A 19,036-nucleotide genomic window follows, 5' to 3' on the forward strand; every position below is an offset into this window, starting at 1 on the left:
GAAATTGCACTTTGCTTACTGCACTTACAGACGTGCATGAGTCCTTTTGGTTTTATTCACATCACTTTCTATGTGCTACGATAGTAAATCTGAATGTAAAAAGAATGTGTTCTTCATTGGCAACATAGGTATTTTCTCTAATATCAAGCATTAAGTAGGAGCAGTGCTTTGGGATGAAAGTGGGAAAGCTTTAGAAGTGTTCCAGTCTTAAACTTAAAGGGGTTATTCATCCTCAATGTCCAAATCATGTTAAACCACCAACAATGCTCTTTGTGTTAGAAAATCCATTTTCCATAAAAAAGTTAAATCGGTCCTTCTTCTTCCTCTCTTATTCGTTTTCTGAAGGGATGGGAGTGGCCTATTTTGAACCTGACACACTAAGAACTTCCTATATTATCCCTTACTTCTTTTGTATTGGACCAATTCATTGGTTGCTTGTACACTCTAACCAGTTGGTTAATTGCTCCCTTGCAATGGAACAGGCAAACAGACTCAACATATCACAAATCTAACATACTGTAATGTTAAGTTTGCAGCTCTCTGTCACAGGCACAGGAAACAATGTCAGACTGACAGGAGACACAGCCAATAGGAGTTCAGTCTGCTGTCAGTACTATGTGGGAACATGTGACAATACCCCTTGAACCCCTTCTGTACAAAGAAGTTTAGAGTCTAAACATTTTTGTCTGTTTACTTAAGTTATTTAGAAGGTGGCAACAATTCTGAAAATTTGCAAAAAGCAATTTATTACTAATGTATGAATAACTGAGTTGGAAATGCTTGCCTTTACCCAGTGAGCTAGAATGTATCGCTTGGAATAGGAAATCCAATTCAGGTTATTTAAGATGCTATCAAAATCACCAAACCTGCTAGGAAAAACGATAGAACACCACAAAATGATGTTTATCAACATGTAAGTCATTTTCTCTTTGTAAAAATATCAGAAGAAAGCAAGTGATTATGGATGGTACTTATTTAAAACGTGGTTTTGATATAAATGCTGAAAAGACACAATAATGCATTCAATTTGTAAAGAAACTTGACAGGCAGTAAAATTCAACATCATGGAGGAACAAAATGAGCTTATAGATCTATAGAACAAAAAAATATTTTTGGGCAATTTATTTACCTACTTGGGTTTTTTAAGGTTGAACCTTGTAGGTTATTAATTCAATTCTGCTTGAAAGAAAACAGCTCAATATAAATATTTATATATACTGTATTTTCATGCAGTAAAAAGGAATGCCCTCTCATGCCTACTTCATTATTTTTATTTGTCATAGTTGTGATAGGATTCTTATATATATGAAATCACATTCCTGTTAAGAGCTTTAACCAACTGTTTACTCCTATAACATTATTAAGGTGGAAAATGTATAGTATAATATAGCAGTGTCAGATAATAATATTATACTACCATATATATATATATATATATATATATATATATATACTGTATATATATATATATATAAATAAATCATTGGGATGGATTAAACTGGATCTCAGATCTGCAGTATAAAGATCGATTAAAAATCCTTAAGAGATCCACAGCACGGGAATATACTTAAATGATACCATACCCCCAAATAATATAGGTCTCTATAAAAATAACTTGCATAAAGCAGCTTATTTGTAAAGCCCTGCTTCATCTAAATAAACCATTTTAATACAAAATATACTTTTTTTATCAGTAAGTGCCATTGGGCACTCCTAAATAGAAAATTTCCATTTTAAGTACTAAGGGCCACCCCCTAGAATCTTATGATTCACAGTGCACACAAACAAACCAAGGGCACACATACATGTTAGGTCACAGCAGCCAGTTAGTTCTGTCTTGTTCCCCTACACGTATTCCTGTTACAGCTAGAGCTGCATTATATCTGCTCAGATGATTTCCTAAAGAGGACACAGACTATCACAAAATGGTGGTTCAAGGGAAAATACATAAAAGGCCAGTTTTTACTGATATATATATATATATAGGAGCAAACACGGAAAAGAAGCAGGCACTCACGTTATAATGAGGTCACTGGTGCCTGGGTGCAGTATATAAAAATAGAATAGTACAAAGAAAAATGGATGCCGCACTCACAGGTCTTAGTGTAAAGTAAAGAAAAATTTATTATGTCATACTATTATGTCATTGTTAGTATGACATAATAAATTTTTCTTTACTTTACACTAAGACCTGTGAGTACGGCATCCATTTTTCTTTGTACTATGTATATATATATATATATATATATATATATATATATATTCAAATTTGGTAAGATTCTTGTACAGTTTTCAATACATGTATGGTGGCTGAGGATCCCAACTGATATCCATGTACTATGGATATAAATAATACATTTAAAAAAAGTAAATTAATACAACCATTAGTGCAATTACTCATTACCCAGACTGAACTGCTACATAGGTCTTTATGAAGCAGCTTTGCAAATGCCTATTCAGTATATACACAACGGGACCTGAATGATGGCAGTAAAAACATTGCAAGAAGTGTCATTAAATAAAGTCACAAAGTAATCCATGCAACAATGTATGTACCAAGCTGTGGAGTAATGCACCGTTTTAAGCCATTTATTGCTAGTACTATGATTGGCTGCAACATTCAGATGCCATTAATGACAAGGCTAATATTTAAACTCACCTACAATAGGCCTGCCTAAGCTCCAGCATGTACAGACAACAATAGCTACAATTTAGCTATAATTACAGGAATTATTCATCATGAGGAACCCTTTCCAAACTACTTGTATTCAGCACAGTGTTCGTTTAGGTCCAAAGAAGTCACTGGACTACAGAAGCATCACAGTTGTACTGTACTGCTGTAGAACTGTACGGCTGAAACTTACAATGATTACAAAAAGCAATTCAGGAATATCCCAATTGCTGATGGCCACTGGGGTGGTAATGTTATTTTTTTTTTTTTAATTTTATTGAAGTTTTGCAATAAACCTGTAGGATGAATAATGACAAATTATTTAAATATAGGTTGTACAACAATAATCACATTCAACAGTTTGTCCTTCAAAAAGATAAGAAATGTAGAAAATAGAATGCTTACAGAGAAACAAAATAAGTAATTTAAATAGAGAAAAACAAATTAACTAACTATGCCCAGTGGATAAACAATAAAAAGAAAAGTTTCCTAGAGAGCAAAATCAAGGATAATTTTGCTTATATGTTCGTGAATTATTGAAATAAATCTATATATGCAGCATTTTATAAATCTGATCCTTATTATTTATATCTATTGCATTAAAAAAAATGACCATGTATTTTTTAAGGGAATCCTGGATTTAGGTTCACTTGTTTTTGCTTTGATGGCCTCTTGCCAGCTAAGCTGATTAAGATAAGAAATAATTTGTTATAGGAGGGGTTTCCTCTTTTAACCAATAGTAAAATAATGCTTTTTTAGAGGCAGCCATAAACAAAAATAATAATTAATCAATTTTTTGTGCTAAGGTAAAATGCTTGATAACACCTCCTCTTTTTTAATGTGTAATAGAGCGAAACTAGGAGATAACTTTATATTTAAATTCAACCTGTGGTTCAAGAATCTTTCCACCATGTTCCAGAAGTTACCAATCTTCGGACAAGACCATAGGTAGTGGAATAAATTAACACCAGTCTCGTTTGGGGCAATAAGAGTTTGTTTTAAAGCACTTATTACGAACAAAAAGTTTTCCATATCCTAGATGGACAAGTTTGAATTGCTGAATCCTCCAGCTTTCAGCAAAAATCAGATGTGGTAATGCTATTAGTAACTACTACAGTCGTAAATGGTGGTGTTTGTGGTCATAAAAAGTATTGTAGAATAAATAAGAACCCTATACCGACAATTCAAACTCATCAAGCAGGGGAGGAAGAAGTCATGTACCTAGGGATTTATTAACAGCGTTATTGAGATTACTAACATATTTTTCACATAATATAGATTTTCTGTTATTATTCTTGTCTATGATATGGGTGGGAAACAAACAGACAGATCTCTGTACTTGAAACTTGTCTTTGTATTAATTGACCCCTATTAAGATGTCTACTTTATTTAAAAAAAAACCCTTGTGATTTCTACTAATTTGCTTTTCCGCACATGGCTATATTGCATGGTTCATGACAGTAATAGGCACTGTTGATTTCCAGGAGTGTGGGCTGGGAAAATTGAAGCCTTTATATTTACACTTGACAATTAATGATAGCTAATGTTTATTTGCCGAGCATAGGCTGCCCTTTCTTCTACTTAACACAAACCTTTAGAGTATAATTGAGCTCTATTTGAACCCACACTGCCTTTTCTCATAACTTTGTATATAGTAATTACATGTTTTTACCTGATACTAATGCACAGGGGAGCATACTTACCTGTAACAAGACAGATGCTTAGATGATGCGTTTAAATGTGTCATATTGACAGAAAATACTGTTGTTTGACAAACTCATTTAAGTATGTTACAGCTATTCTTTAAACATAAAGGAACCTTTTTATATACACTATAAAGCATCTGACTTAGCCTTGGCCTGGCCAGTGAGTCTGAATGAAAGATCATTGTTCCACACAATGGTGCCCTCTGACATGCTTTCTATCTGTGAGAAATACAGTAATGCACAAGGTAGCGAGAGAAGAAAACATTGGAACTTCCGCTGATTCTTATATTCATCCAAAGCAGCCACTTAGAGAACTTAACATTTTCAATTACTACAAACTGCATAAAGTTATATTTAAAAAGAAGAAATTAACTATAACATGGTTAGAGTTAAAGTTTTAAACAATAGATGGTGTGCGCATGGATACACTCATACCACAGTGAAGATGTACTGTATATACTCGAGTATAAGTCGATCTGAATATAAGCCGAGGTACCTAATTTTACCTAAGAAAACTTTAAAAACTTATTGACTCGAGTATAAGCCTAGGGTGGGAAATGCAGCAGCTAATGCTAAGTTTTAACAATCAAAATAAATACCAATAAAATTACATTAACTGAGGCATCAGTGGGGTATATATTTTTCAATATTTATTTCAAAGAAAAACAGTAAACTAGCTCTGTAAGCGGAGAAGAGGGTCAACAAAAACAATAAGAGTACTACCCCACGCTCATTGCAATTGGCAAACTGGCAGCAGACCCGGTCCCGGAGGGATGTAAGGGGAAATAAGTATTGCTAGTGGGAGCCTAGGCCAGGGCACTGGAGGGTCTGGTTGCGGGTGGCCCAATTTGCACACAAAGGAGAGAGGGTGCTAGTCTAGAGGGACCCATGGCACCCGACTCGAGTATAAGCCGAGGGTGACTTTTTTCAGCACATTTTGGGTGCTGAAAAACTAGGCTTATACTGGAGTATAAACAGTAAATATATAAGGGCTCATACTGTATATCCATGGGGGCAAGGTGAAAACAGCAAAAAGATGTTTTCTGTCAGCAATTTACTTAGCCCTCCAGAAGTTGCATTTAGGAGGTTCAGTAAAGGAGCACAAGTCGATGTAAGGAGTTTGATACAGGACTCCTTGGGCCCTTGAGCATTGCACTCTGCACCTTACACCAGATATACTAATAAAGGCACAATTGTTACAATGTCGCAGAGTCCAGCTGCTCAGCTCCAGTGCCAGGCACAAATAAATGTTATAGGCAGTCCTGGACTGGCAATCTGTGGATTCTGGCATTTGGGGTTGCTGTAAGATTCCACAGACAATCACTATGTATTGCACTGGGGGTGGGGGGGCTGCTCTTTGGGCTATGTACTTAAAATGCCAGGGCCTGTTTTGAATCCCAGTCTGGGCCAGGCTATGGGGTTGATATAATAAAACCGGAGAAATAATTTTTTTATGAGGAAATGCCAAATTTGGTTGTCAAATTTTCAAGATTTATTGAATTATAAAACACTGGTAAGTATCAGCTGCCCAAAAAATAGATATTTTGCATTCTCATTCAGATTGAATAGTAGAATGTGATTTTAGAACTATCAAGTTTTACCTTTGTGCGCAACACATTTTATTGTGTGTTGACCTTATACGTTGTGTGCCCACACGCGGCTTAGAGGGAACAGTCACCGTCACCATGACTTCTATTATACACCATGATAAGTTAGAGGAGGTGGAGAAGAAGGCAGCCTTACATTTAACTCCTCACTTTATTGCCATTAGTGAGTTAAATTGTTAATATGATAAATTAGCACTAGGGTATTTTTTCTTACTTATGCCCAGCAGGTAATAAAAGATCCGTGAAAATTATGACCAATACGACAATTGGCACTCAATGAATTTGAAATTTCCCAAAAAAATGGACGTCTAAAATACAAATACTTTTATGGATTGTTAATGATTATTTCTGCAGCAAAGAAAACTGCATCTGAACTGAATAGTATTTAGCCATCAAGCTTTAAAGTAAGCTAAAAAGATCCCTTTCAGGGCAGCAACGAAAGCCACTGATACTGTAGAAGGGTAAATGCTATTGTTTCCTGTGGTGTTTGTCTGTGCTTCAGGTTATAGAATAAAATCTATTTTTACATACTTCAAGAAGTTAGGTGCCAGTCATGTTGGTGGCAATGACCTAAAGAGAGGGGCCATTTTAAAAAATGCTTCTTACAAAACAGAAACTATTTCATTGATACTTTCAGCACCTATTTTGTATAGATGGCACAAACTGTTTAACATAATTTTCACAGGAAACATGGCACATCACAATTCCTCATGTAGTTTAGTAGAAAACAAAAGTGTGATAATCTTATTAAACAAAACAAAGTCCACAGTTAGGAACTTCGCAGTGATTATATTCACCTAATAACTTAGGTCGGTGCTCTTATCAGCAGAAATCTGCACCAGCCAGGGTTCTCCCAGCAAGCAATACAGAGCGATCCTCATCCTGCTTCTCCTTTATTTGCATGGGTGCGCATGTGCAGTAGAGCAGTGGTTCTCAACCTTCCTAATGCTGCGACCCTTTAATACAGTTCTTCATGTTGTGGTGACCCCCAACCATAAAATTATTCCTAAGACCATCGGAAATATGTGTTTTCCGATGGTTTTAAGCGACCCCTGAGAAAGGGTCATTCAACCCCCAAAGGGGTCCCGACACACAGGTTGAGAACCGCTGCAGTAGAGTGAAAAAAGCTGTCTTTTTCACTCCACTGCTCATGCATCAGCCCTGAGATTTGGAAGAAAGAAGCAGAAGAGCGGGATCGCTTCAAGGAGCTCTCTATGAAGAAAAGAACAAGCACTGGCACTAACAGCAGGTACAAGCATGGCAAGCCCTTGCAAGTTTATTGCGAATGTGCACGTGCTTTGAGTGCCAATGCTTATTCTTGTCTACAATTATCCAGGAGGGTGCCGATCCCTCCAGCATCTGTGCACCAAGCTTCTCTTCACTGGAGTGCCAGGTTGTGAGGGTAAGACCTTCTCTTCTATTATGCTCACTTTGAAGAACCCATGCCAGGGCATTTTTTGCTAACAGGAGCACTGGCCCAGGGTATCAGTAAGCGATTACTGGGGGTACCTAACTTTTGGCACCCTCAAATGATTGTCACTTTTTTTCTCCTATAAATGGAATTTCATAGTGGGACATGGTGAGTTGTTAAAACCAAATGTCTAGATATGTGTTATGCATATCTTATAGATAATAAGGGAAATATAAGTTGCATACAACCAATTCACATTCTTCAGGACTGCTTAGTAAGTACATATGTGTATCGCATGGTTGAGATAGAAAGCAGTGCATAAGCCTGATAGAATATATGTGTGGCTGCTTTTAAACTGATGAATCAAATACTGACTCTTTACTTACCTGATAAATGTTACCTCGCTTTATCCTGTTTATTGTGATGCAAACCCAAAAGGTATCTGACTGACAGCAGCACAGAGGAGTCTAAGGTAGAATTTCACAAAAATAACTTTATCATGAAATAAGATTTCAATTGGAGTAAAATATTTCAAAGGCAAATTCCCAAATGCCTGAATTCCAGTCGTATTCTGTGTTTGCACCACTTGACATGCTTGTTTTGTGAATATAAAAAGTCAAAATCAACAGTGTTTCCATCAATTTAGATCCACTCTTCAGAATTTGATATCATTAATGTAGCAAAATGCCCATAAAACATAACTTCAATTTTAAATAAGCAGGTCTGACAAAATTAACAATTTCATACCAAACTTTCTACCAAAGGATCTGCAAAACATTTGCTGAACCTTAGCTTTTTTGCTTAAACTTTCAAGTACTGCAGAAGGTCCATAGTGCACTCATAATTCAAATGAAAATAGAACAGAAAAACTAAGTATGCACTCATAATTCAAATGAAAATAGAACAGAAAAACTAAGTATGACTTCTTCTTCTAGGCAGTAATTGCTACAACAAATATACATTTAATGGGAATACTGGTTCACAAAGTAAAAACAAAATATTAGGAAATGTGAGGGGTGAAATTAGAAGAATCTTATAATATTACCTGTCAACCATTCTTTATCCAACCACCATAACTATGGCAGGATGTTAGGGGTTAAATCATGTCATGAGAACTAGTTATATAGTAAATTTCATGACTACAGGAAGCAAGTCATAACATTTTTCCAAAATGTTTGACACTGGCATCAACTGTTATAATCATTTGGAACAATGTAATTAATAGTAATAAAATAGTATTGTTTGCAGTCAGTCAATCAAATATCAAAATTCTTGTTTTTTAGAATTCTGATGACCTTCTCGTTGCCTCAGCTGAATGTCCAAGTGATGATGAAGACTTGGAAGAATGTGAGCCAAGCACAGGTAAGACCCCCAACTGTACTCTGCACTAAACTTTTACAATAATTTCAAATAGAAAATAAACCACAGTTAGTAAGGATTAAAAAGGAAATAGGTTACATGTATACATATTTAAAAAAATTCTCTTGACAGAAAAGCGTATCTGTATTTTGTTAACAGTTTGCAAGATGTGTGCATAGCTGCCTGTAGCATATTTATATCATTAATGAGAATTATGAGAAATCCAATCAATTTGAACGCAATAGGATGCAATGGTGGGATAACAAGGCAGAGTAGAGATGTTTATAGTTATATAAATGTGAAAATGCACAAAAGTATGGGAATAAGAGATTGTGGTCTCTAGTGTATACAGAGGCAAATACGAGTGAGGTTAACAGTATGTGAAAGGGGAAGGTTTATAGGAAAAAATTTTAAAAAATGATTTAAATCAGAGGCTTCTTTGTCTACGAAACTGAGACATACAACGCTGCCAAGACTGAAGAGAAGGTTAATTCAAAAAGATGTGCAATGGCGCGCTAGAGAATATGTTCAGGTAATTAAACATAGCTTAGGTGATTTAGTAGCTTAGGTAAATTAAAATAGATTTAACAAAACTAGGGTAAGGCTAAAGGAATGGTGTACTTATTTAAATTTATATGGATTCTCATAACAATTTAGATTTTAAATTGTAGAATTTTAGTCAGAGCGATGAAACTAAAGTAGTTTAGCAAGTAATAATAACAAAAAGTGAAGCAGAGGCAAATTGTGTTGTGTCAAGAAGTATAGAAATAGCTAACAGTTGTGAATGGTAGTTAAGGGAAAAAAGCAGGGTCTTTATTTGTAAAAGAAAAGTCTGTACAAAGACTTTAACGGTGGGGTCAGAATGTTATAATATTATTAGTCTAACTAGCAAGGTAGAGGGTTTAACTCAAAATATGAAATGCTTAAAAATGTACATCATGGCTACAATATAGGCAGCCATACACAGGCTGATTCTGTATGATATCCAACAGTCCAAACATTTATAACAGCAGGAAGCAAGGAGGAACTGCGGCTCCTCTTCATTTCTTCACTTGCTGATGCACTATACACTGGCCTAAATGGTGCATTGCCAGATGGCATTTTCCACCTGGCAAATTGACAAATCAATCAAAATACATAGCACTATAGATACTGGTCATGGCCACATACTCTTATTAAGAGATTAGTATCATTTTATTAATATGAATATGACCAACGTTAAGATAATAACAGGTTGTCAGAAAATATTGTTTTTTAGCAAGGTAAAAATTATTTTCATTTACTTGAGCTCCAAACAGAAGATTGCAATAAGTTGTAAGGCTTTGCAGCAAGAAATACATAAAACATTTAGCAATAACAAAATAAAAGGCCCATAGGTTATTTCACAAGTATAGTTATGAAAGTTGATTTAAACATCCCTCAATAGAGAAGAAAGAATGAATTACTTTATTTTTTGTATAGGTTACATGGGCCATTGTTTTCATTCTGTACCTTTTTAAAAGAATTTCAAAATTGGCAGATTTTAATGGTTCTGCTGTCTGTTGCATTCCTGTAATCCAGGGATGGTTGGAGCGTGGATGAACATTACATATTCTCATCATAAGATCATTATAAACTATAGTCTCAGGTAGTGGTGACTAGATTACTAACAAATTGTATGCTGACTAGGTCAGATCTCCTGTACCCCTTTAGGGAGCTAATAACTCTACTTTAGTAACAACAATTAAGGCAGGAAATTCTTAACACACCTGCGCACACATATAATGAATGATCTGCTTTAACTAATTTGGAACTAATACATTCAATATACAACTGCAGCAAACACTGGATGACCACTGCTATCTGCTCTGATGTTTTCCTTTACATTGGTAGATTTCTAAAATAATCACAGTGCAGGATTTGCTTCTATCTCTTTATTCAAGTACTAGCTGCATTTCCACCATTTCCATTTAAACAGAGAAGCTGAATATATTTAATGACCATGTAATGGCAACCCAACCCAAGGGCATTCTCAAAGAACCCAGACACAGCATGCCTACAAGTTCATTATAGGGATCTTAACAAATGCACGGCTGGAATAGCTTACAGGGGAAATTGCTGGAACAGGTAATACCCAACAGGGAAGAGATAGAGAAGCCAAACTAGCACTAATAAGAGATAAGGAACATGGCTGTTGTGACAGGTCAGTTGTCAGAACAAACACAAGGCAATTAAGTTGGCCCAAAAAAAACCTAAAAATAAAATAAAAAAAAAAGCATAGGGAGAATGCAGACAGATCAAAAGAAATAACAAGGGCCAGAACCAGAATCTAAACTTGAATGCCATAGAAACAAGCCCACAATACTAAATAGAGACAGCACAAGTATGTACACCTATCAAGGGAGCTACATTAATGGTTTCTATGGGAAAGAGAGAATACCTGATGTACAACTTGCATCACATTTGCAGATAATGAGCTGCTTTTCAGTCTCATAATCAGTCAGCAGAGAGAGAGAAGCAATGAAAAAATAGAACCCGCTATCTACCCCTGTAAAACAATCAGGTTACTTGTTCCAACCTGTCCAGGGTAAGAAGTATGTATGTGACACAAATGAGTGTTACATCAAAAGCTATGTATACAAGCAAGTGTCAAAGGCTTTGCAGAAATATAAGTATAGCAGAAAAAAAAATGTTCCTAATGGAGTAGTGCAGTAGATTAGAGCATAAAAAAGAATTTTTTTGTAAAGTAGAAACCATCAGTTTCTATAAGGATATTAAAACAACTATTAGCATTCAGCATTTACTAAACTTCTCAAACTTACATATGCTCAATACAGTGTTTATGACAAGAGAGGTAAATATAAGGCACCATTACAGCCTTGCTTCTTAATAACCTATACTCTACTGTAAACACATAAGGTCAACATGATCCCACTAAATATAGCTTGTGTTGATAGTGCATTCTTTGCAATAAACCTTACTCGTGCTTCAAAGAAATTGTAGAAAGTGAAGAAATAATCAAATTACCCTTGAAAGTTAATCTACCTGTATAATGAATATAGGCAGCAAGTGAGGGGGTGGATATGCTTGTATATATATTTTCACATATTTTACACTGGAGTTAAGGGGGAAGTATTTGTAAAAACACAATAAATCAATAGAACCTTACAATAAAAACAACAAAGAAAATATGATTTTAATTAAACAAGCTGGTCAGCTTAATTTACTGTTAAAACATTAAGATGCTTTCAAACAGAACAGTAAATTCTACTGCTGATTGGTTGCTATAGGTGAAAAGGACTTTCATTACTTTATACCCGCAACCTAATTTGCCTTATTTACTGAGCAAAATTAGTGCAATTCACAATCTTTCCCACAGTTCTAGATATAGCATGGGCATTCTCTTTCCCACAGTTCTAGATGTGGCATGGGCATTCCCTTTCCCACAGTTCTAGATGTGGCATGGGCATTCCCTTTCCCACAGTTCTAGATGTGACATAGGCATTCTCTTTCCCAGAGTTCTGGATGTGGCATGGGCATTCTCTTTCCCACAGTTCTAGATGTGGCATGGGCATTCCCTTTCCCACAGTTCTAGATGTGGCATGGGCATTCCCTTTCCCACAGTTCTAGATGTGGCATGGGCATTCCCTTTCCCACAGTTCTAGATGTGGCATGGGCATTCTCTTTCCCACAGTTCTAGATGTGGCATGGGCATTCCCTTTCCCACAGTTCTAGATGTGGCATGGGCATTCTCTTTCCCACAGTTCTAGATGTGGCATGGGCATTCTCTTTCCCACAGTTCTAGATGTGGCATGGGCATTCTCTTTCCCACAGTTCTAGATGTGGCATGGGCATTCTCTTTCCCACATTTTCTTACACATTCTCCATTTATGCTGTATTCTGTCAGTGCAAACAATTGGTAACCCTTAATATAATGGGCTCTAAAAGACAAGTATTAATTATGAAGTATGCACTGTGCCTCAGTCACATTTTAGAGATGGCAAAGCATATAAATACTGGGCTCTGTGATATTAAATGGTCTCTTGATGGTGTTTATTGATGCAAGTTTTGGCCACTTTGGAATTTCTGCCTCTAACTTAGCCCATTATTAGTAAATAAAGCCCATCATACATACAGCCCCATTAAATCATCAATGTGTGGCTGAATTTACCTCTCTTCTGCCATAAGACCTTGTTAACTTAGGTAGGAAATATTTTTAAACAAAAATACATATTGCTATAAATTTAATATTTTATATTTTGTATAATAAATTCACAAAAAAAATTGAATCTGTTGGCCATATTTGGCATTCTGTGAATAATACACAACACTACCACCTTATAAACAGGCATTAATACCTCAGCTGGACTACTGTTTGATGTAAACCATATATAAAACCTATAATAGCATATCAGTGGCAGAAGAAAAAAAAATAAAACCAGTATTTCTTAGGCAATTTGGTAGTAATTGCATAAAACTCAGTTGGTGGGCCAAATAGGGCTGACTATATTATGGGCCTATGCCATTCCCAATTTTCCAGCCTCTCCAGCTCTAACCAGACATCAGTAAGGGATCCCAACCACTGTAGACTCATCAGTCAGTATTGTCCAAAGTATGGTTAGCTCAAAGGTTGACCAAAGTGTTAACTTTTCAAGACAGTTCTGCAGCTCAGTCACCAGTGTGATTTCACAGTTTGTGCATCTGATAGAAGACAATTTGAGCTTTTCAGCAATACATTGAATTTCCTGGTAGAAAGAGGAAGCACTATAAAATTTGGTAATTTAAAATGTAACTTAGGCATGGTGGGCTTAAAATATATGGAAATTATATGTGAACGTTCCTTAAAACGAGCAATTCTCATTTTGGTTTAAAAGGTATAACTTAGGGATGCACCAAACCCACTTTTTTGGGTTCGGCCAAACCCCCGAACCCACCCTGTTGGATTCTACCGAATCCTGAACCGAATCTGAATCCTAAATAGTATATGCTAAATAGGATTGGGAAGGGTTAAAAGTCGCCTCATGCTGAAAAATTCCCCACCCTAAAATTTAACCCTTTCTGAATGCTAATTAGCATATTCTAATTTATGATAATTAAGATTAGGAATCCATCAAAAAAGGCTGGATTTGGCCCGAACCGAATCCGAGATTCGGTGCATCCCTAGTATAAATAAAATACTAATTACTTAAGGCCATGGGGCACTGAAAATTCCTTTGTGCAGGGCAACACTACATCTCAAAACAGAAAAAGCTATAATTCTCTTCCAAAAACCTACAGGGAGAGTATGGATCCTTCCCTATCAATACTGTGAAGTTTATACTTCTACAACCGGTTCCAAGATCTCTCAGTTAATACCCCAACATTATTACTGGTAGTAGTCATAGTAATCATTATATAGATACGCTGTCACCTGATAAACCAGCATTAGTGATGAACGAATCTGACGCATTTTGCTTCGCCAAAAAATTTGTGAATCTTTGAAAAGATGAGCGAATGGGGAAAAAAATCTGAGAAATGACGAAAATGTTGCACGTCAAAAAAATGACACGAAAGAGATTTTTTTTATGTCATTTTTTTAATGCGTGCTACAATTTTTTTTGACCAGCAAATTTTTACGTGCCGAATTTTGTTGCCCTTTTTGCGAAATAATCTGCCAATGGCGAAATCCATGCCTGCCAGATTATTTCTCCCATCACTTACCAGCATAAGATTTTCAAACTAGTAGATTGATACAAGTTGCCACTGCTTAAAATGCATGGAAATGTTGATCATTGATTCCTATAGTGGTCAACTGGAATTGCCAAAAGCATAATTGCTACCATTATACACAGGCAGATGTGTTTTCAAGTGTTGGATTGGTATGCCATATTTGTGCTAATAGAATCAAAATCAGTCAGAATGATCTGTCCCACTGGTTTAAGGGTCCTCCTTCCTCAAGTCCAGCTGAAGTATAAATGCCTGTTTATAAGGTGGTAGAATTGTGAATTTTTCATAGAATGCCAAATATAGTCAACAGATTCAATTATTTTTGTGGATTTATCAGAGAGAGTTTGGAATGTTGAATTTCCTGCATTTAAATGATTTATACACTGTAGCATTTGCCAGTTATATGTAGTGCTGGGGCTTGCTGTTAGGGCCCTTTGTTTATTTATTTGGTGATTAATGTGTACTGTTATTTCTTTTGGGATGGGAAATGGCCAGACAAAAATGTGGATGTTTTTCTCCATAGAAAAACCTTAGATGTTCATGAAACTTTTAACCAAAATAATGTTCAAACTCACTTTTCTTTTTTTTTTTTTTCTTCCTTTGGTTTGAGAAAAGGAAAATATATTTCATTGTTCATGGTCATTAAATCTTTTTTAATACATTTTAGGAACAGGATGGCTTATAGAGGAAAACTCATTAAGCTTTGCTGGACCTCAAATTAATATTTATATTTACATACATATATTCTCAGTAATTCATTGGTGATAAAAATAGCAAACGTGATATGTGTTGTTTTGGTAAAAGAAATATTTAAAGATATAAAGTGACCGTGAAACAGTAAAAATTAATAAATCAAAGTGACTTTTTTTTTACCGAGAGGTTTCACAGTTTCTTTTGTAATTTTTTTTTGTCTTCATGCTAAAATCACATGTGGCCAATTGTTTAATGTAAGTTGTCTAAATATTCTGAATCAATTTTATTTCATGAGAGGAGGCAAGCAGGAGTGACAAGAAAAGTAATAGAAAGCAAAATATGGCATACAGCAGTGGGGAGCTGATAAATAATGAAAAAGAAAGAAGTAGGGAGAATAGGGGTTGTCGAGATAAATAAGATAAGGAAAAGGAATAAGGTATACTCAAGGTTATTAAATATCCATGTGGCAAAGATGTTAAACAGGGGGGGATTGATATAAATTATCAGGATATTATCAGAATTAAATGTGGAACAGAAACATCCATCTTCAAGATGGATGGATTAGGACAGACAAGGAGGAGAAGGAAATGACAGAAAAAGACACAGAATACTGAATTATAACAAAGATTAGCCTCACATATTTTTGAGCTCTTTTGGCGCAAAAATATTTTTTAGTGAATACAAGAGACCATTATCATAAAAACTAGACCTAGAAACAGAGTTTATTATTTGAAAAGGAGTTCTAAGTCAGACATGAAGTTAATGAGGAGAGCAAGCAAATTAAAAAAGGACAGAAAAGAATTAAGGATAAAGATCCATTCATGGAAACTATGATTGAGTAGACAACTAATGCATAAATAATGCCTAGGCTTAGATACATGCTTAGATAGCTGTCTTTTATTAATTTTAAATTAACTTTTTGGGTTTAATATTTGGTTACTATGCATAGTTTATAGACTTAAATATGCCAAGGGAGTTAGACAGTTCTGTGTTAAGCATTTGTTGACCTACTGAGGTTTTTACTCACACCTATTTTCTTTGCTGTTTTCTCTGTTTTTTTCTCTTGTTTCCAGGAGGGGAATTAATATTGCCCATAATCACCGAGGATTCCTTAGATACCCCTCCCATTGCCACCCGTTCTCCCTTTGTTCCTCCCCCACCTACTTATCGAACTGTCCTCACTCTGGTGGACACCACCAAAGATTCCTTGAGTGTTCCTTCAAACTCAAGGCCGCCTTGCCCTTCAGAGCAGGAGGATAGTGATTGCGATGAGGCAATAGAAGTCTCTGGTGATTCCTCAGGGGAAGTATCTGAATCAAGCTTCCCACCTACAGATGATGAGGACTTTGAATCCATTTTCCCTATGATAACAGAAAGGACCTTATTGTCCAGATCAGATGGTTCTCCTAGGAAGCCTCCTGGGTACCGGCCAAATGTTAGGACAGGAGGTTCAACCTCCTCTCCTTATGACCTTCTCACCTCCACCACATCCCCAGACCTTGTTCGGAACATCCCTGCAGGCAAAATGAACAACAGGGAACCACCAAAACCTAATTTAGACCAATATCCCTATATCCCTACCTCTGTGGACAAAAAAAAGCAAAGGTTTCCACCTATAACTTCTTCCCCAAATTTTCACAATTTTCCTACAGCAAATCCTACAGGCTCAGGGGAGAAAATATCTCCAGTGGAAGTGATCAGGGAGTCCAGCAGCACAACAGGGATGGTTGTGGGAATTGTTGCAGCAGCTGCCCTCTGCATCCTCATTCTCCTCTACGCAATGTATAAGTATAGGAACCGAGATGAAGGATCTTATCAGGTGGACCAAAGTCGGAACTACATCAGTAACTCTGCTCAGAGCAATGGTGCAGTGGTAAAGGAAAAGACAACACCTACAACTAAAACAGCTGGTAAGAGTAAGAAAAATAAGGACAAAGAGTATTATGTGTGAGAACTTAAAATGGACCTCCAAAATGTGGAGGTAGGGTTGAGCAGAATCCAGCCAGCCATTCAGTGGAGACACCAGACTGACCCCATGCTGTGACCAATCATTGACTAAGCCACAGTGATTAACCCCAGACCAATAGTCGGCTGCCATCTTTAACAGTCTCAGTGTTCAAACAACTGCCAGCTGTTTAAACCCAACTAATCAGTCATTTTGGTCATCCATATGAATGTCAACAGTGCAGCCACTCTACAATAACAACTATCAACTAACTGAAGAAAGATACATGAACATAACCTGTGGTCATTATTTCACCAATCAGTGGGAAAACACCAACCAACCACTTAACCATGATCTGATCTTTTATGGGAAAACTAAGATAACAAATGATGCCTTCCATTTTTGCACAGTCTCTTACCCGCTCTATCCCCTTTTAAACTAAAACAAATATTTCTATCAACCCCTTATATCTCTTACTCCTTCAATCTTCAGGAGCAAAAAATGTCACAATCCCCACTGACTTACTGAGTTGGAAACGCTAAATAAAAAAAATAATTAATTAATTAAGTCCAAGAACTTGGTTTGTGTGAAAGAGTGGTCCTAGTGGGTAAGGGGACATAGTGTGAAAATCTCCTATTAGACTGAAAACCTGAAAGTATGATTCTTGATGACAAATGGTCAACTAACTATAATACTTTATAAAAGTGGAGCCATTGAGGGGAGAGGATGATAGTGAGATAAAAGGAACACAGTGAGACAAAGACTCGCAAAATAATATACGGAAAGAGGGCTAACTGGACTGGTCTTTGTTAAGCTCTCCCCTCCTTTATACCCTTTTCCTTCCTCTATGCCCTTCTAAAGATCAAGGTTATTTCTATTCTGGTTTGTGTGGTGTCGTCTTGGTTTTTTGAACGCTGAGCCGTGCGTTTGACTTCTTTGTGGACTGAAACTACTGCTCCTACTCTCCTACTGAAAAAAAATCTCTCTTATCATCCCAGGCTGTTTCCACACCTCTTAATAAAAAGGACTATTGATAAGGGAAATTGGGGCACTGGGGCAAAGAGTATCAGAATATCAATAAAGCAGATGTTACGGCCTTGTAAATGAGTGTTGAGGTTGTTAATAGTGATATCTATCTATATATATATATATATAATATATATAGATATGTGTGTCTGAATTATTTTGTAATATCACTGCATCCAGATCAGATGAGAAAATACACTTTTTCATGATGACAGTTACAGCTTATCGCACACTTATGACTCTTTTAGAATGTGTATGCCTAAAATATGCAGGCTTCAGAAATGCTGTCCTCATCTGTAATTCTACCTGACTTAAAAATGTATTATTGAAAGCATGTCTTCCTTGCCTTAAAGAGGTAGTTCACCATAAAATGAATGAATAGCATGGTGTAGGCAGTATTAAGACAGTTTGAAAGTTGATCAAAGTGATAGATGTAGAGGGTCAGATTAGAAAGTTAAGTTATAAAAAAATAAGAATGACAATAAAAATGTATGCTGCCAGATTAGGGACCCTGACAATAAGATAGCTTTTTCAGTTTGTCAGTCAATTGCAGGTTGAAAATAAACAGAAAAAGCTACAAACAAAAATAATAATCATTTAATAAATAATATTTTTATAGTACTAAAAATGAAAAATGGAAGCAAACCAAAAAGTAGAACAGATTCACATACTTGTGATTTTAAGGGTGCAGTTCCCCTCAAGAGTTTGGTATATAGTACGTACATACATTTCTTTTACAGAATGAAAACGTACAAATGTTCTATAGCAGGGCTGTCCAACTGAAAGCCTGCCAGCCCTCAAAGGTATTTTATGACACTGCCTATGGCTCTCATAGACGGCTTTATTTTGATAACACATGGCCCACGAACATGTAACTTAATTGACCAATTACATGGAAAGAGATGGATGTTTATGGAAAAATATATTTTAAAT

At 36.0% G+C, this 19,036-nt stretch overlaps 1 protein-coding gene across 16 annotated transcripts in view; it reads left to right on the forward strand.

Moving 5' to 3' along the window:
• The window catches only part of nrxn2 (neurexin 2), a 335,460-nt gene extending 317,279 nt beyond the window's left edge, over positions 1-18,181 (forward strand). For 9 of the 16 annotated variants that reach the window (XM_018093459.2, XM_018093460.2, XM_018093455.2 and 6 more), the window contains 2 exons: positions 8,679-8,757; positions 16,206-18,181. In XM_018093459.2, the coding sequence (XP_017948948.1) occupies positions 8,679-8,757; positions 16,206-17,083 (957 nt within the window). In that variant the 3' untranslated portion in view covers positions 17,084-18,181. The remainder of the gene's footprint in view (positions 1-8,678; positions 8,758-16,205) is intronic. The other 7 variants (XM_018093463.2, XM_018093466.2, XM_018093462.2 and 4 more) reach the window with 1 other exon arrangement.
• Positions 18,182-19,036: the final 855 nt, after the last annotated feature.

This window comes from Xenopus tropicalis, chromosome 4 (genome assembly GCF_000004195.4).
Source record: "Xenopus tropicalis strain Nigerian chromosome 4, UCB_Xtro_10.0, whole genome shotgun sequence".
NCBI classification, from domain to species: domain Eukaryota; kingdom Metazoa; phylum Chordata; class Amphibia; order Anura; family Pipidae; genus Xenopus; species Xenopus tropicalis.